We start from the raw sequence: 24,092 nt of genomic DNA, 5'->3' as shown, positions 1-24,092 counted from the left end.
ATCTGGTTAACTTTCACCTGTAATTTTACAACATTCATCGATTCCCAAAAGGAAGCTTAATCCCCTGGCAATCACACCTTCTCCAGCATACATGGTCAGGAAAATTGCCTGAGTTCTGAATGGATTCAGCTTAATACCAAATATGCAACAGTGGATGTAGAATGTAAATCTCTACCCAGTACTGTTAGCAGTTCTTGAAAGTAGGCCATTCTCTTTCTTATTTGAATCAATGTATCAGAAACATTTAAAAAAACTGGTCCGTACAATACAGGCTATGCTGCCCGTAGGGCTGTGCTCAAACAATCAAGGAGAAAGGATGTTTTCAAAGAGCACCAAGACACAAAAGCCCATACAGCAGCAATTCAGTCCCAGAGTATGTGATGACATAATGAATATGAGGCATGGACCTAAATAACACTGCACATCAGCTTTCCTGAAGTACAAAACACACTTTATATGTGTGATGATATTAACTCAGAATCACACAGACTACAGAATTTTAAATATTTAATTTCACAGATGCGAGTAGAGTGAAAAACACAGTGTAAACTTTTTTTGTTTTTAAAAAATTCTTTCCTTTTTCATTTAGTCGTCACCTCCGCAAAGTTTCAGGAGTGCTGCCCCATAATCCCCAGACGTATCAGACTGCAAGAAAATAAAAATGAACACAGCAGTTTGTAAATGAAACCAACCCCTCGATTAACCTGATCTCCTCTAACCTCATGCTTCACTTAAAAAAATGGAAGAAATTGATAGGGAGGAATAACCAAGCAAATTAGGTCCAGATGGATGCCTCTGATGAGTTAGCATATGATATGGTGTCCAGCTTCTTGGTTGAAGCTATTGGTTCAGTGCATGACATGATGAGATAAAACTATTTACTATAATGTGCCCAAATGAATTTTACCTGCTAATTAGGGTATTTTCCAAGAACCATATAAATACTTGAATTTAGATCTCTACACATTTGTGAATCAGAAGCAAGTCACTGGATGTTGTTAGACATTACAAAAACATAAACACACATATAGAAATACATAACATCCAGCAGCCTGGGTTCAGTGAGATTAATATCAGTCCAAAATAGTGTGTGTGTGTGTGTAGTGTGTGTGTAATGTGTATGTAATGTGTATGTAATGTGTTTGTATATATCCTGGTACTAACCTTGATTGCGGAATGCAGAGAGTACCCAGCCAGCTTCTTGTATTCAGAACGTATATCCAGAAGATCAGCTTCAGATCTAGAAACCATTATTCTTGTCAGGGTGAACTCATCTGTCCCGGCACCCTAATACATAACATATAAAAGCACATTTTATGCCAAATCTTCATGTGCATACCTGCTATGTGCAGATCTTCTCCCCTTGCACAATACAGATTCGGCTTCACAAACAAGCATGGGCACTAACAAATTATTTCATAAATCAATTTATTTACACAGAGGGAGAAAAAGGTGAACTTAATTCACTAGTCACCAAGCTGTTGTACAGGACACATTGAAAAAGGGCTTAAAGTCAAATTCAATAGGTTTTATAAAACACTAAAGAATAGTATCCATGCTATTTTTACAAATCCATCTGTTCAATTTACTTATTGCACACCTGCTTGTTTAATAAGATTATTCTCACCTTGAGTGATTTGTGTAACCTTTCAGCAAAAAAAGCTGGAGTGTTCCTTGCACATTTCACTGCAAGAAAACACAGTAAGTCATGTCATTGTGTTCCGGACTTGAATGAAATATAATTATGTATGTAAGAAAGCTTCTCTGTATACATATTTTAAAACATATTCATCTCAGCATAGAGCATTACAGCCCTCTGCAATCTCTTTATGATCACGAACACACCTCTCGCTCTAATCTCTCTACTTTACTACCCTATAAATCGTCCATCTGACTCATCCATACTTTCCTCTAACGGGAGCTCTAGCTCGCTACCAGCTTTACGGATTACAAATGGAACAGTTTTCCATGCAACCCACCAACGTTTCAATGTCACCAAACTTTCCACGGCAAGATATAAAATCTGTTCTGAAAGTTGTTAACAGATTGGTAAAATCCTATACACACTTCCCTAACATCCTTACTAACTGTGGACATCGCCATCAGTTTTCTATTACACTTGAATCAGTACCTATCGGTTAGACCATTTTGGGAGATACAAATGTCATTGAAAAGTATTGGAATTACTCTGCTCCAATCCATTCCACAAACCAGACTGCCCTGCTCATGGGACCTCAAAAGGTTCTTCTGCAGATGAAAGTTTTTGTAACGTTACATCTTTTTCTATAAAGTCCCAAAAAAGTATCAACTTTATCTACTCTTGAGCCATTTTTTTCTTATTGTTATTTAACCACAGATACTGCAATGTCTCACCTATGGCAAGAAGTAAATCTTCAAGATGGCCAGAGATTTCACCAGCAATGCTCTCTTCAATAGTTTTATTGCTGACTTTCTTGTACTCTTCAAATGCTGTTCACGGAAAATAAGACAAATATGGATAAAGTATATATCTTTGAATAATATCGGTTACATTAAAACTTGGATTTTTTAAACTGGCAATTTGTTTATCTAACATGATTTACTGAATTAAAGCAATTCTCCAAATATTGAATGAAAATATGAAAATTCACTTAAGAATAATAATAATATTTCTCCATAGGTTTTCCACTAGAGTTGCCACCAATATTTTACAGGTAGGCAAGGCAAAAAAAAAAATACCCTGGGACTAATAATTATCCTGTGAAACCAATATAACAGACACTATTTTTTCACTATTCACTATACGTCAAATTTCCAAAGAATTTGGGGGGGGAAACACACAAATTGTTATATAAAGATTAATTTAGATTTACATAATCCCAGGATTAGGTAAATATGTCTAACTTTTCACCAATAGGAAAAACTTTTTCGTTTTGTTATTACCAACAGAATCCATTCCTTACACAATCAACTTTGCTTCTTTTACATTCTTAATTTGTCTGGTGGAGTTAGCAGTTCTCCTCAACTTTCTCTGGAATCTGCTTTAAACATGTATTACTTTACTATGTGCTTAGGTTCTGCATCTCTGATAAAATAATTTAGCATTTTCTCCACTAGCAAAAAAAATGATATTATAATTAAATAGGATTGAGAACATGAGCATTTCTGAACCAACCTTTCAACTATTATGAAACAAAATTGCAATGTGATGTGTCATACTTAGTCTGAGTTGGGGAAAGCTTCTCAAACAGAGAACTTCAATAAATTTATCTTCATCTGTTCCCCATTTTTTCTCCCCTGCATTGTATAGGACCTAGAAAGAAAATGCAACATCACAAGAGTCAATAGATTTGTGTTTATACCGTGTCACTTATATAATTGTGTTCTAGTGGCAAAGTCAAATGTATCGACCAGGGGGCCTAGAGTAGCCAGGACTCAAGGCAGAATTTAAACCCTTATAGAGTCCTTTATGTGCCTTTCTATCAATTTGTTTTGGACATGATTGGATAGTGCACACTGAATATGTTGCCTGCCCTTAATATGTTTTTAGCTATTTGGGGGGTTTGCTGGGTTTAGGGGACAGATAAAGAAAATTGACTCTTGTTACATGCCTCTCACTAATTTGAAGGGCTTGTTATTTGGGTCCTTTCCACCTGTTGTTTTTAAACAACGTAATTTGGAGGGATTTTCATTAGAAGCGTATAGCATCTCTGTCCAGACATTGAAGGTGGTAAATTTGAGACCGGCAGAAGCCTCCAATATCAATTGGCGAGTTATATCACGAAAAGCTTATTTGATTTGATTATGATAATTTTATATAAATATATGCAGGGCCAATATAAACAACTCTTCAGTGACCTGTTCATTAACAGAAATATACAAAGATCACCCTCTGAGACTGAAAGAGCGGAGATTTCATAGACGACAAAGGAAGGGATTCTTTACAGTAAGGACAATAAAGTCATGGAATTCACTGCCAAGGGAGGTGGTGTTACCCAATACATTAGATGCCTTCAAAAGGGGTCTGGATATATTTTTTAGCAAGACATGACATACAGAGCTTCTTGATCCAAGGAGAAATCCAAGTGCCTTTTGGAGTCAAGAAGGAATGTTTCCCCATTTGCCTTCTTTTGGATCAAGAGTAGAAGGTAGAAGGGTTGAACATGATGACTTGAATTTTACAGACCCTGCAAGGGATCTTTTACATAGAAGGAGCCCTACAACACTCCCAATGCAAAACAGAGGTAGATGTAATATTATATATACATCTATGGATACATATATACACACATACTGACAATGGTTAATATTTTGAAACTCATGAAGCAAGGTGATGGCATATTTAGCTCACAATGTCAATAGAATAAAATGGAGGGAACACTTGTCCACCCCTTTTGTCTGCCCACCATGCTGTGAGTTAGCCCCTTGCAAATAAAGTTTTAATATTGTTGAGCACATCGCCAGCAGACCTAAATGTATCGTGGACCAAATCACACAGTTTGTTGGATAAACACAGGAGCGCTTAATCAATGAACAAATCATTAAAATGGATAACCTGCATAATGCAACATTTATAATCCCAAATTGCTACTTGACAAATCGAGCCATTTCAAATGCAGCAATACCGAGTCATTAGTATGTAAAATAAGGGAGGCAAGCTTTATATATCATTCTAAGATGTCAGCGCCTCAGAGCTACAGGGGAGCCACGTCTAGTTTAATTTACCTCTGCATCTTTTTTAGCAAGATGTTCATCCACTTTTGAACTTTCGTCACGTCTGGCCTGTGGGGGAAAAAAAAAGGAAAACCGTTTTTCTTATAGATTAAATATATGGAGATTGATTGTGTTTTTGTAAACAGCGCTAAAAGGTCATCCTCAATCTGAGGCAACAATTAAACCCACATCATTTACCAGCCTATGTACCAAATCATATCTCTTCACTCTGATCGGTACCCCATTAAACTTTAATAATGCAATTTATACACAAGTATAATGAAAAGCACAATTAAGCACTGAAGGTTATCACTGACTTGGGATAATTCTAAAGGTTTATAAGTAGTTTACTCGGAGTATAATGTACCATCTTCATTTTCCAAGAAGATAGCACCTTGCTGACAGTTCTTAAACTGTAATAAAATAGCAAACAAAAACTATTTGCAGGATTTATGATTCTGGATTATTATTCTCATTGCAGTACCTGTTGTCAAATATGGCCCTCTAAAAGCTAAAATTAATCAACCAGATGCCTCTCATACCGTAGTGTTTACAAATCAAAGGCTACACAGCAAAGCAACTTGTATAATTGTGTGTTTATATATATAATATATATATATATATATATATATATATATATTATATATATACACACACACACATACACATACATACGTCTTATGCAGCCATCTGTTGGTGACCACTCTGTTCATATATTGGTAACTACAGGATATGAAATCATTTACAAGCTCTGAGATTTTTTCGAATGCATGCCTCAAAGAGAAATACATTTTTGTACAAGGACATAAGTCACTAAACTGAGAAAAAGGATGGTACAGCGATAGCCTGTAGAACTTCTGGAACACAGAAATCCCCAAGGTGAAGTAAACATTCAAATGTATTTACCGTCTGCGCAGTTATTCAAGATTTCAGGATGCCTAGGCCCTTTCTATAAATTAGCCATTGAAGGTATTATTTTATGATTTTTTTTTTTATTATTATTATTTTTTTATTTTTTTTAAAGTACCATGAGTCCTAACCCCTCATTTGCAAATTAGTGGGTGATTGGTATAACAACATTAGGGAAAAAACATGAAGAAGAAAATAGGGATCTCTGTGATTAGTAGGGATCTAGGTAGCTAATTACTTTTCCCTTGTGAAGAAAAGTTAGTTACATGATGCAAAACTATAAAAATAATACTGGATTATCAGTAGGTATCTGGTTCTGAGTTTCCCTAGTCATGTCCCCTTACTGTCTAGTAGGGCTGCAACTAACGATTATTTTCCTAATCGATTAGTTGGCTGATTACTTTTTCGATTAATTGGATAAAAAAACAATATGCTAATTGTTTGTTTATTTAAAATAAAAATGTATAATTTACATTAAGATGTGTCATTAACACTTTTATCTCTTTATCACAATGGCATTTCTCTATTTGCCTTCTTATTTTACTAAGATAATAATTAAAGCTATATTTTAAAAAGGTACAAGAAACCAAAACACATTATTTCTCAAACTAAGTTTTACCAAAATACCAAAAAAAGTTTTACTAGTAAATATTCATGTAAACTATTTTTCATATTTAATAAAAACTATGATTGAGAAAAATGCTGTTTATATTTTCTTTTATTTGCCAACCTGCCCCCAGTTATGCACATCTCACCCCCAGCTTGCCACTCTGCCCCAGATATGCCTTATACCTCCTATATGCAGAGATGTCCCCTGATATGCCTTATACCCCCCTATATGCCACTGTGCCCCCCCCTGATATGCCTTATAGCCCCCTGATATGCCTTATAGCCCCCTATTTGCCACTCTGTCCCCTGATATGCCTTATACCCCCCTGATATAAGAAAAACTGACAGAGCTAAAATAAGTATAAAAATATATGCTTTAATAAATAGACAAAAAAAGAATAGATAATACACAATACAATATATACACATATACACACACACATATATATACACATACACACACATTATATATATATACACACACACACACACACACACAATAGAAACAATAAATCAAATATTACAGCAATCAAAAAATAGAAAACACAAATTAAGAATGCACATAATAGATCCTGAAAAAATTCTACCTGCCCCACCAGGGGTTAATATATCAACAGAAGAAACACGGGGCAAATAAGCATAAAAATAAATATAATACTCCAGACTTAGCTTGCCCAGTGGTGCTTATTTGTCCCGTTTTCCTTCTGTTGATATATTAACCCCTGGTGGGGCAGGCAGAAGTGGAAGTGAAGGGAAGTAGCGGAGGTTGCGTACATCGCGCACTAAAATCCATATCCCCTGCAGCGCTGCAGGGGACCTGGATCGTCTCCGGCAGCCGGTGACGGTCTGTGCGATGCGCACGGACAGCCTCTTCTCCCTTCCACTTCCGTTGGGGCTTCCATGATGGTGCGCCGGTCCGGAAAGTCACGTGACACCGGAGTTCAGTAATAGAAGCCCCAGCGGAAGTGCAGGGGAGAAGCGGAAGTGGAGGGGAGAAGCGGAGGATGTCTGCGCGTTTTGCACAGACCCTCAACGGCTGGCAGAGAGGAAGAATCCAGGTCTCCTGTGGGGGATCTGGATTCTAGTGTTATAATCCGATCTCTATTTGAGGTCGGATCATAGAAGGAGGGGAATTTTTCAGAGCATTTGCTCTGAAAAAAATAATTTTATAAAATCGATAAAAATCGATTCAACTAATCGATAATGAAAATCGTTGACAACGATTTTCATTATCGATTTTATCGATTCGTTGTTGTTGCAGCCCTACAAGTAACTAAACCAGAAGAAATGAAACGGATATTGAATTACTCCAGTCCTGTAGGAACTGCCTCAAAAGTCTTCTTGAATCACAGGTAGTTACCGAGAGGTCTCCCTTTCCTGGGGAGTGGCTTTGTGAGAAGGTGAGGATAAGTAGATGTGGAGGCTGGGCAAGCCCAAGACAGTCTTATGTGAGCAAGGTGTAGGAGGGAAAGTAGACAAGGAGTGGCCATAGTCAAACACCACTTCCCTGCTCAGAGAAGAAAGTGAGAGAGAGAAATTGTCTTGGAGACCAAGGGAAGCAGCTTGTCACTCCCGGAGTTTTCCCAGGTATGTTTATAACAAATAAAGCAAATTTGAGATGCATCAACCAAGAAAGGCCAGGTGCTTCATAGCCTGTCCTATAGTGAGCCCCCACTTGTGAACATCTCAAGTTTTCGCTCTCTTGTGCCGTTACAGTGAGGTCAAATTAGCCCTGCACAAGGGAACCCACAAACAGCAGACATACATTTTAGCCTTCATGGCCTCATCAGTGGGGTATGGTTGGTACAGTAGGCACAAGTAAGCAAGGAGGTCCCTGTCTGGACTCACCTTTACACTTGGAATGGTCCCAAGAGATTTCAAAGGGGAACATTTAAACAAAGCGGATTAGAGACACATCAACCAGGAATGGACAGCTGCTTCATAGCCTGTCCCACGGTGAGTGCCGGCTTGGCAGCATGTTTAACAAAAATAGGGATAATGACAAATACAGATCTCAATTTAACACTGGTTGTTTACTACTAAGGTATCTAGAGCAATACCGTATTTGCTCGATTATAAGACAAGGTTTTTTTCAGAGCAAATGCTCTAAAAAATACCCCTCGTCTTATAATCGGGGTCGTCTTATAATCAGGCCTCCAATAATGCCTCCAATTTGGAAACCCAAGGAAACTATTTCCCTCTGTAAATATGGTACAATCACCATTGCAACTAAAAGTGTTTCTGCTGATTGTACCACTTTGCACCCAAATTACTCTTTACACATAATATTCACTTGGTGTTTTTATGTGTAGTAAACAGGTTTTGGCATTTTGATATCCACACAAAACAAATACATATTGCATAAACTTCACATGCCAGGGCTGATGCATTGGAAAAAAACTACTTTTAGAGGATTATGGAATTTTCTGTGAATTTACAGTGCTTCTGTAATCCCAAACGTTATATGTAATTGTATTATAAATAAAATTTCAAAAGTAGTGTGAACAAAGCATATCTACAAAAATACATATAGAAGAAGGGTATTTAGACACTAAATCCGGATTGAGTGGTATCTGCAGGGATTGTTTACGTTTTTTTTTTTTTTAAAGTCCAGTTTCTGTAAAAATAAAAATACCAAGGGCTGCTAAATGTTCTTCTATATAGCATCCAGTAAGTCAGTGTACGTATGCAGGCAGGGTTAGGGGGTTGGGCACTCACCCCTCCGAATACACAGACAGTGGTATGAGAGGTTATACTTAATGCTTATTATGTCTCTGATTAACATTTTAGGGGTCTTTTCCACTCAAACCCATTCTATGTTTAAGAGTCAATACACTATTCGGGTGAAATGCTATCTGCATGCCTGATACCCAATGGCTTCCAAAGCAGAGTCTGTTTAAAGTTGCTCTGCTTGGACGAGTAGGTTGGGCAATTGATTTTACAATGGGCAACAGAGAGCTCTCGTGGCATATGGATCTGGAAGAGTTAAATTTAAAGTTGTCATAATCTGGAACTATAAAGATTTAATCTCAGGGTAAAGGACATATTCTCAGAGTCAAAGATACCTGACGGGTTCTGTCGTTATAAAACACCAACACTGGCAACAAACAGGATAATCTGCAGCACAGGATATGAACCCAGTTGTTGGGTCTTGCATAGGAAATTCTGGACTGTTGGTAGGTATGGCAGGTAATTATAGTCTCAGAGCCGGTAACTACATGCATGCAGTTTACAATTATTATGCAAAACATGGGAAATTTAAAAGCTTTGGTTAGAGTAGCACATTCACAGAGGATAACCAAGCATGTTTCACTGTTAATAATAATCTTTATCGATATGTATGGAGGTTATAGAATTTGGGTCTTACTGGCCAGCAGCAGCAGTTACTCGTAAGAAGAAATATTCTATTGTGACATGAAATATTAATGTGAATTATAATATAATCTATTCATGCCAATAAAATATAAAGGTTCCGGTAGAAACACACACAGTAAACTAAACGGTAAATATGAATCTAAAATGTGTGTCTGATTTAATATAAAATGTTTTTGCTCCGCTTTTATAATAAAAAAGCCACATAGCAAAGCTGGAGCTTTTAATAATTAATTATGCAATGTATCTGTGGGTTTGTATATGGAGTCCCAGGGCCACACAGAAGACTCCAGTCACCATATAGGACAGTAACTGGACAACAATGGGTTAAAATAAATATTTTATTTCCTCAGTTAAGAGATGCTAAAGCCACACCTGGATGCAGTTTTTCCATATGAGGCATGTTAGAGACACACCCACTTTACATTATAAAGCTTAGCATGTAACCATATAAGGCATGTAAGAGCCACACCCACTTTACAACATAACGCTTAGCAGGTAACCATATAAGGGTTTGTTAAAGCCACACCCACACTGCATCATAATGCTTGCTGTCATAATAGACCAAGAAGGTGCCTGCAGTGTGTGAGGCCAGTTGGGATAGAAGATCTTTTTAACTACACCAGCAATGTCTTAAGAGGTCCTCTTCTCATCCTTTTTAGAAGGTCAAGAGAGTGCCTGTGAAGGCTTGTTCTTTGAGGCAGAGTTAGATGGAAGACCAGAGATTGCTATGTGCCTAGGTGGTCCGAGTCTGGCTGCAGTACATGGGAGGTAATTGTAACCTTTTCAGTTTCGCACTTGGCACCCTGGACCCCTCTTAGCACTTTTATTTTTATTTGTCACTAGCCGCGGCCCTTTGACTTGGTGTGTCCTAAAGGGCTGGGGCTTCAAGGATGGAGATATTTATCTATACAGCTGCATCGTTTCTTTCACCGCGCACATGCTACTTTTTTTTTTGAGCTATGATTTTTTAATTTCATTGATCAAACTGCATTTTTTTTTGTTCTATTTATCTTGAAAATGCCATGATGGAACCAAGAGTACCCCCACCCATCAACTGGTGATTTCAGTGGTCCTTCCCCTTGCAGGCAGGGTCCAGGAAGATCCGGCCTTCCTGTAGGCTTTCTGGCTGAGAAGGGAAAGAAGAGGCCACTTATCCCTTCAGTGAGCGCAGCCCCCAAAAGAAAAGAAGGGGGCCTGGTGTTCACCGCGGCCCTACTAGCCCCGGCCTTTTCACCTGGTGTGCAGTACATGCAGTATTTATTACATCACCCGAAAGGGCTGGGGCTTCAAGGATGGAGCTCTTTATTATCAAGTCTGCATATGCAAATTTTTTTGTGATTATTTTAAATTTCATTTTGTAAACTGCATCAGACAAGCACCCGGAATTTTTTTTTGTTCAATTTTTTTTCTGAAAATGCCATGCTGGAACCAAGAGATTATGTTTTCTCTGGTGAGGGGGGAGCACTTCAGAGTGCCCCCCCATCAATTGATGATTTCAGTGGTCCTTCCCTTACAGGGAGGGTCCAGGAAGATCTGGCCTTCCAGTAGGTGTTCTGGCTGAGGAGGGAAAGAAGAGGCCACCTATGCCTTCAGTGAGTGCAGCCCCCAAAAGAAAAGAAGAAGGGGATCTGGTGTCCGCCATGGCCCTACTAGCCCCGGCCCTTTCACCTGTTGTGCGGTGCATGCAATGTTTATTACACCAACCCAAAGGGCTGGGGCTTCAATGATGGAACTCTTTATCAAGTCTGCAAGCCTTCTTTCACAGCGCACATGCAATTTTTTTTTGAGTGAGGGTTTTTTTTAATTTTATTGATCAAACTGCATCAAACAAGCACCGGTACATTTTTTTTGTTCTATTTGTTTTGAAAATGCCATGATGGAATGAAGAGTTTATATTTTTTTCTGGTGAGGGGGGCACTTCAGAGTACCCCCCCATCAATTGGCGACTTCAGTGATCCTTCCCTTCCTGTAGGCTTTCTGGCTGAGGAGGGAAAGAAGAGGCCACTTATCCCTTCAGTGAGCACAGCCCCGAAAAGAAAAGGGGGTCTGGTGTCCACCGTGGCCCTAGTAGCCCCGGCCCTTTCACCTGGTGTGTTTAATACATCATCCGAAAGGGCTGGGGCTTCAAGGATGGAGCTCTTTATCAAGTATGCGCTTTTTTTATTTCATTGATCAAACTGCATGAAACAAGCAACCGGAATTTTTTTTTGTTCTATTTGTTTTGAAAATGCTGTGGTGGAACCAAGAGTTTGTTTTTTTCTGGTGAGGGGGGAGCACTTCAGAGTGCCCCTCCCTTCAATTGTCGACTTCAGTGGTCCTTCCCTTACAGGGAGGGTTCTGCGGTCCGTTCCTGATCCAGGGAAAAGTAACCGATCGCCATTTCCAGGGGTCAGGAAGGAATTTTTGGCTTGGAATACAATCTTTGTCCTCCAAGTTTTTTCGCCTTCCTCTGGATCACTAGGATGTGGACTGCAGACTAATTCTGGAAGGATTCTTCCCCTTTAGGGCTGTTTAATTGCACTAAAGATTCTTTGTTTCTTTCCTTGTCACTGTACTATTTTCTCTTATAACTTAAATAAAAAAAATGTTTTTTCAACAAAAATGTAAACTCTCTTGTGATTTCATTTGAGTCTGTTAACATAAAACTAGTGTGAAAACAACACAGGATAAACATTCTTATGATGTCATAGTACGTCTCACTGGCAGGCTGTGAAGATTCCATTCATTACAGGTAATCCCTGGTAAGGTAATTGATGAAGGCGTTGATAGTATAATTTGTAATCACTAGGTCATTGAGTCTCATTTTTATCAGCAAAAGCACATAGGGGAGCAAACTTAATTTTGAAGAATCTTGAAAAAATTCCTAATATTCATAACGAGTGGGGGATTAGCAAACACTTTATTAGCAATAAAACGACCCTCAAAAAAAAAAAGTAAGTGGACCGAAAAGTTTGTGATGAACCGAAAGACTTCTTCAGATAAGATTCCCAAAGTGGGAGTGCTGGAAGCCCAATGGGACAGAAATACTCTCTTTTTAGCCCACAGCTGACCACACTGTCCACTGAGAGGGCCTTTCCGTAACTGCATCCATTGCTTCTGCGATTGTAGGAGATGGCAGTGAGGAAGGAAACGGAAATACAGAAAGGGTTGGAATCTCTAGCAACATCAGGAGTTAACACAGAGATATAAATCTGTTTTGCATTCCTCAGGCTGTTACAAAGAGTTTGCAATCTGGTGAATGTGAAACGTAAATGTACTCTATATTGGTGGGACAAATCTATACATAAAACATTTAGAAGCCGGCAATGAAAACCAAGGGGCCAGCACTGGGAGCTAAGAGTGGAGAGACTATGAGATTCAACATAAAATAACAAAAAATCTATAGACATAATCAGTAAAACTGTAGAAGCCATTGCTAGCTGGCTCATGGAATCTGTCCATCCATTTATAATGTCCAACCAACAGAGAAGATCACCAGACCCAATAAACAGAACCTGGCCCTTTTTTGTATGTATTCCATATGCAAACCTTATGTTATGGCCTCACTGGGGAGGTTGAAGTGTGGATCTTAAATGGGCTTCAATTTCATCAGAGCTTCTTCCCTAAACATAAAACGGAGGAGGCACACACCAGATCACCCTTGATAAAGACATTCTGCCAAAACCGTGGGGGTTCTCCGTGTTACCGCTCACTGGTATTGCTTTTTTTATTACCATTTATGCATATTTTATGTATTTTTCTTTATATCTTTTTTCCATACAGTATTGCTTTATTTTTGTAATAAGTAGCATATTGTGACATGTTTTAGTATGCGCACGTCCTTTATTCATGGTCATTTATGGGCTTTTTTGAGCAAGAGTCTTGGGGTGTCGTACCACGATTAGCAATCGTATTGTATTATTTGGGTGTGCCTCTCTACAATTTCTCTTTTTTTATTTTTCCCTAAATAAACTGGAGGCAATGCATTGATATCCAAGCAGATAAACTCAAAAAGTTCTATTTTATTCTACCAATAATCAACAGATAATGACGCCAAAGCCAAACGACATGATATGTTTTTTGGGGTTTTTTTTTTTTGGAACATTGAGAAGTATTAATTATATTTTGACATAAGAAAACTGTTGTAGTCAGTTTCCAAGAAAAGATCAAATGTAAATTGGCAACAAACTTCAAGCTTCTTGTACCGTATATAAGAGCGAGTGTGACACACGGGATATATTATTCCTTACTTCTGAACAGCTTTATATTATCTGCTAGTGAACATGAATGAAAAGTAGGATTAAAGCATCTGTTATTTTAACTGACATTAACTATTAAATTAGACTTCAAGATCAATGCACGCAGCTTTCCCAAAAATGCGTTAAAACACATATTGCCAAATCTACGTATGAAAATCCCCCCGGTGTTGAGATTCTGAATGCTCCGATGAATTTCTGCCATTACAGACAATTATTTATTTTTAAGGGGACTCATAAGTCACACAAATAGTGTTCTTAATTCTCTGGCATTCTATACCAAGGATCTCAAGAGGAGGAACTCCAACCATATAAACATTATGCATATCTTAAAACTACAGGTAGTCATTTTTTAACAATTGTGCCAAGAACACTGGCATACGAGAAGAAATTAAAATTCACTACCATGTTAAAATGTTCTTTAACCAGTATATGCGATCAACTCATTTGCATCAGTCTATCTGTGTACCATCTATACTCAACACTAGACCAGAGCTTTTCTCTCAGCTTTTATCCATAGGAAAGCTTCTTGAAATTTTTTTTTACATTGTAACAAGTAAAACAAATATTTTTTTCTATATAACAAAACATGGATTTAGTATGGGTAAGTTATGAGCCTCCAGTTTAACATGACATAACAGCCACTCTTTGAGGATCTTGGACTTACATTGGCTAAGAACAGCAGGGCTTTCCTGAAATCACCCGATGTCTCAGAACTAATTTCATCCCCAAGGCTTTTACCATACGCTGAAAAAAAAAAAATACAATAGGGTCAGGTATATTTCTTGGGGCTCCAAATTAATTTACATTCTAGTTAAATACTAGATTAACATTTTAATGATAATTGGACGAGGGGTCAAAGAAATTCGATCAAGGTAATTTAAATGCAAAACAGTGAGAATGCGTAACACACAGACAGAAAAAATTACCGAATAACTAAAATTGAGACTTTTTGGAGAAAAAACAAACTTAATGAGCCCACGTGCAAAATCTTGAAGACAATATAAAAAAAAAAAATAAAAAAAAACTTCCATTGGCATCAGTGCCTGGCTCTGAGATATTTGCCATTGGTCAATAAAAGAAGGGAATACTAAAATACCATGAATTTGTGGTTTAACAACAATGAAGGAACATGGTAAACTGGTGAACGTTTCCTTTTATATCCAATCCCAAAATTTCCATGCTGTAAATATAAACCCTAAATAAGACATGTACCTGTATAATAAGCATCTCCAACATCTTTCATTTGTTTACTGGTCCTTGAAGCTAAAATTTCTATTAATATGCTTTCAGTTGTCCCCGTGCCCTTAAATAAAAGAAAATAGTAATGCATGTTATATGTATGCGTGTCTGTATAAAGGGATGGTGCTAGAGAAAGAACACATACTCTGAGATTACTCTGACCCACATGGACCAGACTACATATACCCCGGAGATACTAGGAGTGAGTAGGAAACTAAATGTATACAAGGGTGAGTACACCAAGGTATCCTTGCCATCCATGGAGGAAAATGGAGGGATGAAGTGCAGAGAAGTATGCATGCAGTGGGAAGAGGACCTAGAAATAAAACTAACACTGCCCTATCCAGGGAAAGAAATACTAGCAAATGACATTACATAAACTAAATTAACATAATTACGGCTGGGCAGGTATTGGAAACCCAGAGCAAACCCTAATCATGGCAAGGACTGATCACTACAAGAGACTTCAATGGGTCATAGAGAAACCTTCCATCGAGAAGTGGTACACCAATATAGCAAGTAAGGAAGCTGAGACTAAGCCACTGAGGAGGCCAATGGAACTAAGGATAAACTAAGCAATATCCAAGAAGCACTAGCACTAGCACATCCAGTCCCAACCATTAAGGGAATGGCTCATTTTACAGATATAATCTCTATACATATAAAAGCCCTGCCACCAGAACTCTGGGACCTACGCTCTATACCCTGCCCAAGGAGACTTTGCCTCCAAAGAGCTGACGCATAGTGCTGTATGGAAGGGTGTAAAAGAACATCCAAATAGTGCTGTTTGCAAGCAGGGGTGAGGGGCTGCCCAATAGACCCCTGTGCAAGGGGAGAGTGAGGGGCTGCCGTATAGCGTTAAAAGGGGGAAGAGTGGAAAACAAACAGAAAAGGAGAAAGATGGGGGGAGGAGTGGACAGAAACAGAGTTCGGAAGAGAAAGAAAAAAGAAAGAAAGAGAACATTGTACGTCCTGACTCATACATTAGTATATACTTATGAAAACATGCCCGATACACATTATAGAAAGAGTTTACTTGGGACACTTAAGATAGAAAATAGACCAATCACTCACTTTCATTGACTTTTTTATTTGTTTTGCATCAAATAAAGCTGGAGACAGAATGAGGGACACCATGAGATGTTCAAGGTTACCAGAAAGGTCACCTTTCAAGTCATCTTTAAGCTCCTATATAAAGCAGAACACCGTTAATGCAACATAGAAGTGAAGATCTAGTATATACCTTATAAAAAATTATTTTACAATAAAAGTTTGTCTTATATTCTGAAAAACACAGCATACCTCTGATTCCTATTGTTACATAGGCTACCTTGTTTGCATAAGGCTGCCACATTATACATAGTTTGGAGAATAATACAAGGTTGAATTGCACTTGATCTCATCCCTGTAGGACAAGACCATCCTTGGCATGTGCAAATTAATCTGTTTATTTAACAGCTCCTTGCCACAGATTCCGTAGGTCTAATCATATCGACTGCCACAATTGACTCCATGTTACTTAACTTTGGTAATGGTTCTTCCCCTTACCATGCGTGAAGACCACCAAATCAGATTAGATATTGTCTGTATTCTAATAATTAAATTAACTTTTTTGATTGGATGACTGCAGATAACCTCGGAACTGAAGAGCTCCCTCAGCGATCTGAAGAATTTCCTTCTAATTTCTTGTTCATCTTCATTACAATCTGTTGTGTCATTACCTTCCCACAGGCAGCCTGATATTCCTTGGCAATGAGCTGCCTCTGTGCATTTGACCTCTGGGTCAGAATGTTGATTAATGAATCCTCATCAGTTCCTAGCAGTTAAGACATATATAAATATATATTAGAATGTGAAACCTTCAGCCCTATTTTCATGTTAAATGCATATTAAAGTTTATTTTTCATGGACTGCAGTGTAGTTTACAGCAAGTAACTCCTCCCCAGCTGCTTCTACTGAAAGCACGGAGCATACCACAACACGCATCTGGCACATGCTCAGTAGAACTCCCCTTCTAGTCAATGGGAGATGAGCTCTAAATAAAATCAATTGGAGTAGCAGCAGCCAATCACATCTATTTTATGTGAACAATGATGCTGACATACATGTGATTGGCTGGTGCTTCAGTGACCAAGGTGGAAGTACTGTACACACTAACATGTCCTAGTGTCATTGGTGGCTGGGGAGGACTTAAGGTACACTGAAGTTTCATTATCTAACTCATAACTAAACAATGCATGATCCAATTCCCATGCAACAGCTTGGAGTCCGGGTAAAATGCACTCCAGCATGCATTTAAAAAATAAAAATAAACTAATTTATTAATGCGGTTTAAATCAGGCTTCTTCATTAAAAGTAAGCCCATAAGAAGTTAGAACTGCCAACTGGTATGATTAACGAATTGTCACCCCAGGGCTGTTATTAGACAACATTTTAAAAATATGCAGTACAGATTTGCAACCATTATGCAAGTAGATAACTATATTACGAGCAGCGTACTTGCTAGAGACAGCGCCAAATCCATTAGATACAGGAAGAGTCATGTCCAAATTATAAGGCATTACTGAATAAACCAAGATAAGCACTCTAACCATACGTAGAAGCAAACCGAGCAGTATAATAGATCACACAGTACTATTTAGCATGTTGGGAGGTCGAGCATGGAGTGAAGCATTTACAATAACAACAAGGAAATACAAAGTCAGGCCATGTTCCAAGGACATGGAAGAAACACACAACAGGGATACTAGTACTAGTAGTATTAAATAATAATAATAAGAAATAATAAAACTATAGTTCCCCTTTAAACTCACCAAGTCCTTTGATTGCTTTTCGGACAGAATCTGCATCTTTGCCTGCATTGAAGCCAGGAGCATCTTTAACAGTTCCTTTAACGCCAACCTAAATGGGTTAAACAGACACAAAACACCCTTACTACTGAAGTAAGTATAATAATATCATATCATGTATCACATCAGTTTCTGGGAACCTCAGTGTCATAGTCATAGCTATTTATAAAAGTATATTATTATTATGTATTGCTTTATATAGAGCCATCATATTCTGGGGCTGTACAATGGGATACGGAAAACAAAAACAGAGACCAGTGACTTTTTAAATGTTATTTTATCTAAGAACATATTACAAAACTTTAAATTATATTCTGTCATGAGAGTGAACATCTGTATAGTTTTCTTAATATAAGGCAATTTACTCTTTACAATCAGACTCTTCCTGCCAGGTCTTCTGTATGGTAGCAGTTTTGTAGCCCTTCTATTGCTCTGTAGTCCATAATCCTTTAGCAAGTGATAGCTTTATGGTGCAGTTCTGAGAATATATTCACTCTAGCCTTTGACTTAGGTAGAATGTAGACATCTCTAAATGGTCCATCAAATCCAGAATATGGTCTGAAACTCCTAAGCAATGTTTTGCAAGTACTCTGTCTTTAGCCACTCACCAGTTTTTTGCACTAATATATCAAATAAATCCATTTACAATTTTTGGTGATTTATATGATGGAAAATTCAAGTGACTTTTTTCTTGTGGTTGACCTCATATTTTGTAGGGGTGACATTTAAAAAAGACTAAGGCCTCACAAGTATTTGAGAGGTCCTACAAAATGCTTTTAAATGCAACGTTTTAGACCCAATAATTTGACTATTCTGATTGTGAACGTAGTCTTTATTATTTTGTGTGTGTTTGCCAAGTATTTTTGACAATACTACTGTGTGATAAATACGAGATGGAGACAGCCATTTATCAGAAAAGAGATTAACTGCTCTTACAAGCTACTATAGCACAGCAATGGAAACCCTTGATCTGGAGAGCCACTGTTGACATAATGAGTTCTGGGAAAGGAAGGAAGGTTATTAGCTGCAGTACTGCAGGAAATCACATTTCCAAGTAAACATTGAATCTCTTGGAAAAATGAATTTTGCAGCTGAAGGTTATCAAAAGATTGGACCTCAAACAAGTACAACTTGCGGAAGGTCTGATTTCTCCAATGACAATTTTATTATAAAAGATAGATTCCTGTAAATATACTTTTGGTCTTCAGAAGGACTGTAATCTATCAATGACAAGCTGAAGGAACATGTGAACATGGCCTCTCCTAAAACCAGATGTATTCAACACTGGTGGTGTGTGGGGGTTGCCAAGATAGGTAGACTTTAGTTTTGGCAAGCTTGTAGTAAATAAGCAGACCACTAAAAATCATTTGACATATATAAAGTAGAAAAAAAGAAATATAAAATGCATAACCTAACTGGAGTAGACATCCTAAGCTATGCCATGCTTTTATTTATGAATGGATCATGGGACACGGCCCCAACTCTACTTGAATACAGAATGCCTCAGCCTCTATTAGTGAGCCCCAAGTTTTTATATCCACTTGGATTAACTCAGGAAAACATTAAAATGGAAACACGACGTAGCTTTGTGGGTCAGTACTCCTTAGTACGTTTCTAGAAACTATGGTAAACTATGCACAAGAAATGTATAATACATACATATAGGAAGAAATGTGACAGAGAAAAGAGATTACGTTCACAAATGCTGGATAAAGCAAAAATAGAAAATGCTTAAGGAGAGAAGTGGAGCAAGGTAACAAAGATAGAACAAAGGACACATAACAATGAACAGAGATACCATCAAATAATAGACGCACTCCATCACCAGATGAGGAGCATGTAGCAAGCAAGGAATGAATTTACTGCATAAAAAGAGCAAGATTTAGGGTGAAACCCCAAATGTATTTGGCTACGGGGTCTAAGCACCATTTGGCTCCATTTCATACTCTGACCTTCTAGTTGTTAGAATGGATGTGGGGCTGTTGTTAGAATGGATGTGGGGCTGTTAGAATGGATGTGGGGCTGTTGTTAGAATGGATGTGGGGCTGTTGTTGTCTACCTGCATCTCTGCCAGCACAGTGTATGCTCCCAATGCGCACCTGCTTGTGGCCTGTACTCTGAACAAACCATAATTATCAGATTATGGAGAAAAAAAAATGTCTTCTGTCAAGTCCCCTGACAAAACTAAAATGGAATGGGCTGGTGCTTGGCATGACCTGCAAGCCAATGATAGCAACCAGGCTTATCAGCAGGAGCACACAGGTACCTCTACCATCTGTAAAATAAAACAGGAATATTTTGTTGTTTCTTTCCAGTTGTTGCCGGGAGGCAGCTCTTCAGAACAAAAAATCAGACCATGAGCCATCACAATTTTAGAAATGTAGCTTAGAGCCCACTAATTCAGTTCTCACAATAGGTTTTCAGAGCTGTTACATTTCAGTTCCTCTGCCCACTGACAAAGGCTTGTGGAATGCGGCCGTCATTGTTTATTGTAAATCCTTTCCTGATTTTCTGGCGCACAGTAAAAAGCAATGGATATTTCCACCGGGTTTTTTTTGTATGTTACACATTTTTGTACATTACTGTTGCATCTATTGAAAGTTTGGTAGAAATGACAGATCCTTTTTACCAAAGAAACTTGGTGATTTAGACAGTTCAGAGTAAGATTCATTTGCTCCATTATATAAATATTTTTTTCTTATTTATTCAGCTCACAAAAACACTCCAATAACCAATTCTGACTACATGGTGTGTAAACAGAGGTTATATTATAGCTCGCACAATTACTTTTCAAAGCTGGTCAATCCAGTTGTAGTATGCTTTATATAGAGCTGAGACTTTGAACTTAATGGTGAAAGTTTACAATCTGTCAATATTTATGTAAAAAAACTTGAGCCTATAAAAATACATACATTGTATGCGTGAAGATGTCTACAGAAGGCATAGGTTAGCTCAGTAATGTGGACCCCGAATCTCTTGCTGATTTACTTACCCATGCAGATGCCATGCTGGTTTCAAATGAATCTGAAAGGAAAAATTACAAAAGATTTCAGAAAAAATTGCCAAGCTTTACTTTCAACGAACAGTAAGGCCATATCCTTCCTATTACATCATCCCCATTACCAACGCTTGGATCTGTCTATGAGGGTTGTGACCTAACCCGTATCTGCCAAAAAAAAACAAGCCTGTAGAGCAAGCTGAGTCTGGCCACATTGGGCAATGGCCATGTTTGCTCTGCAGGTATGTCTTACTGGCACAAGCAGGCAGTAAATTAGTGGGTTCTGTTTCTATTGCCTGTTATACAGGGTAAAATGGACAGTGAGATAGATAATTACAGATTCATGAAAAAATGAGCATGATTGGCCCTCTTAGTACAGCATCATATACAAAATAAGACTTACAGAACGCACAGAATGAGAAGAAAATCACTGATGTAAAGAAATAGGAGCATTAAGCATTCAAGCAAACGGCACTGAAGTAAAGTAAAAGTGGACCTATTCTCAAAAAAGGTGCAGATTACACTGTCTACTGCAGGTATGTATATGACATGTTATATATATTTATATATCAGCATTATGACAGGGGTCAACAAATCTGGCATGGTTCCAGGAGACACCCCCCATACTAACACATACTAAAACTCTTAAAGCACACAACAACATACTAACATGCTTACGTACATTACCATACTTACACACATACCTCACGTACACAGTAACATACTTACTTAGATGCACACAGTAACACACACTTTTTGTGTTCCTCTACCTTTGTTGGCTCAGGACAGCCCTTCTGCTCCATGTTCTCTCACATACCACTTGCGTCTGTACCCCCGGAAAATGACATCCTATCCCAGCACTCCAGCCTGGCTCGGCGGTGGTCGGGAGCACTGGTGTTGGGACCCCCACTGGACGCAAAGTACAATGTGCCGTGTGAGCATTGTACTTTTGTACAGCTACCAAGCTCTCCCCTGCAAACCCCTAGACATCAGGAAGTGATTTCGAATCGCCATAGCAACCTGGCACCTGGGGTTTGTCGAGCCCTGGTTTATGGCATTGCTAGAAGTTGTATATAAGACCTGAATATTTAATATTAAACATAACTTTTCAGACAGTTATCACCGTGTATCTCCTACATGGAAGATGCACTTTGTAGCCTAATGAAAACGTCCATATAAAATACTTTTTTTTCCTGCCTGTGGATCCCTGTACAAAAATATTGTTCAACCTGAAACATTATAGCTTTGCCCATTGTGAGCCATTCTGTTTATTAGGTGCTGTTCCAGTTTCTCTGTGGAACTGAACACTTTTGCAACCAATTGCAGTATCCCAAGAACTGGTTTATGACCCAAACCCCTCCCAGAAATAATTCTTTAATCAAGTTAATTCATATTTTGAAGAGAACACCATTCTCATGTTCAAAAAAAAAAAAAAAAAAAAAAAGAATAAAATGATCTGCAATTAACGTTTTGTGGAACAGCATCTTTAAAACAGTCCCAGCCCATGGCTAGAACTCAGTGACTTTGTTAGGTCACTGAAAATACTTTTACTCCATCCTCTAGAGCTTATGTAAACTTTCCCATCAGGATGTGATGCAAGTCAGCAGCCCCACCTAAGCTTCATGTATTCCACACACACACCCTTACCTTCCTCTCCAAACTTTTATAGAACCCTCAAGGTGCTTATTCTAAAGAACTAACGTCACTCTGAGAACTATATAGCAGAACATGTATTTATATTTCAATTTCAGCTTTAAGTACAATGGTATCAAAGCATGAGCTCCAAAGGCCCGTGTTATCAATTCGAGTATAGACACTAATGACTATGATCTCAGCTGATATGGCACTAGGCCCACCAGTTACAGGTTAAATAAATAGTATTTTTATTAAAATCTTTACTGGTCCCATATGTATCAATGATTAAAGCATATTTCTAAATATTTTTCAGAATGTTAATCCAAAACATTGATTTTTCTACATGAGTCATTGTTGCGCTGTACCGATAAACAGGTTTATATTATCCATGTAACCTCATACCTTACAGCCAACAGGATAAATAGGGATAACCGCATCCTGGATTTGGGATAGTGCAGTAGTTAACGTTATTAGTATAGTATAACTACTAATTTTTGGCTATAAAGGATTTTTGCAGCTCAGTGATATTCACTGATATTCATACAAAAAAGTGAATAGTAAAAGTTGTGGCATGGACAGATCAGAGTTTTTAGATACGCTATTAGATTCATTGGATACAAAAACTAAAACCCATGAATTACGGTATTATTTTTTGTATTTTAAAGACATATTTGAGTCATTCATTGTCTTAACCCGTGCTGCTCCTAACTGAACCTCAAATATAAGATACTAATACAGATCAATAATAATAATATTTTATTTACACAGCGCCAACAATTTACGCAACGCTTCTTACAGTTCATAGACTAAAGACAAACCTATATGTTAGGTAAAGAGGGCCTTGCTCGCAAGCTTACAATCTAGACGTACAGGGGGTATAGAGAAAAATTAGGCCTGTTTATTTGGTACCATCATCTACCAGTCCTAAACTACCAACTTATAGTAGACCTACCAGTAAACAGAGCCTTAACCCTTTCGGTGCTGAGGGTGTGAAAGGCTCCCGTCTCTCTTGATCCAGAGAAATTCCTGTATATTGATTAGAATTCCTATAATATATACCGATTATATATATATATATATATATATATATATATATATATATATAATCATTAAGATCCCTATATATAGGCAAATCTTCAACAATGGACTTCACTAACACACCCAGGCCACTGGCAGGAATAGTAAGAATGAGTACCTAGAAGAAGGTTCCCAAAACAGTGAGCCTCCAGTGCTTCTCTAAACCTTCATTCCTTTTCCTTGTTCAGCTGCTGCAGAGCCTCTTGTGGGCAATAAGGTTGACATTGCAAGAGGATCTGCAGGAGTTTCCAAGGTACAAACATATTCTATTTCACATGAAATCCTATCAGTATTTATGGGTGTGAAGCACATCCTGAGCTGGACATGAAAATCACAGCAGTAAGTTAAAAAGTTTATTCTGAATGAAAAGTCATGAGATCCAGGAGAACTCACCAAGCTGTGAGCCCTGAGCACAGTATGTTCCAGACACCCAGCCTCCTTCAGCTTCCTCCCGCAGACAGCAGAGTCAGA

At 38.1% G+C, this 24,092-nt stretch overlaps 1 protein-coding gene across 2 annotated transcripts; it reads right to left on the bottom strand.

The window, feature by feature from the left end:
* Positions 1-569: 569 nt before the first annotated feature.
* ANXA3 (annexin A3) lies at positions 570-24,092 on the bottom strand. 2 transcript variants are annotated; one of them, XM_053461677.1, is made up of 13 exons: positions 24,015-24,092; positions 20,904-20,935; positions 17,876-17,963; positions 16,784-16,878; positions 16,137-16,250; positions 15,036-15,126; positions 14,488-14,567; positions 4,705-4,761; positions 3,199-3,292; positions 2,374-2,469; positions 1,628-1,686; positions 1,165-1,287; positions 570-645 (listed from the first exon to the last, which is right to left on the bottom strand). In XM_053461677.1, exons 2-13 carry the CDS (start codon positions 20,916-20,918, stop codon positions 586-588), a joined length of 972 nt encoding a protein of 323 aa, XP_053317652.1. In that variant the 5' UTR covers positions 20,919-20,935; positions 24,015-24,092; the 3' UTR covers positions 570-585. The 2 variants fall into 2 exon arrangements, with proteins under 2 accessions (XP_053317652.1, XP_053317653.1); XM_053461678.1 differs by lacking the exon at positions 4,705-4,761.

Source organism: Spea bombifrons, chromosome 1 (genome assembly GCF_027358695.1).
Source record: "Spea bombifrons isolate aSpeBom1 chromosome 1, aSpeBom1.2.pri, whole genome shotgun sequence".
Taxonomy (NCBI): domain Eukaryota; kingdom Metazoa; phylum Chordata; class Amphibia; order Anura; family Pelobatidae; genus Spea; species Spea bombifrons.
Note: the sequence above shows the minus strand (reverse complement) of the source record. Positions and strands in the feature narration are given on the sequence as shown.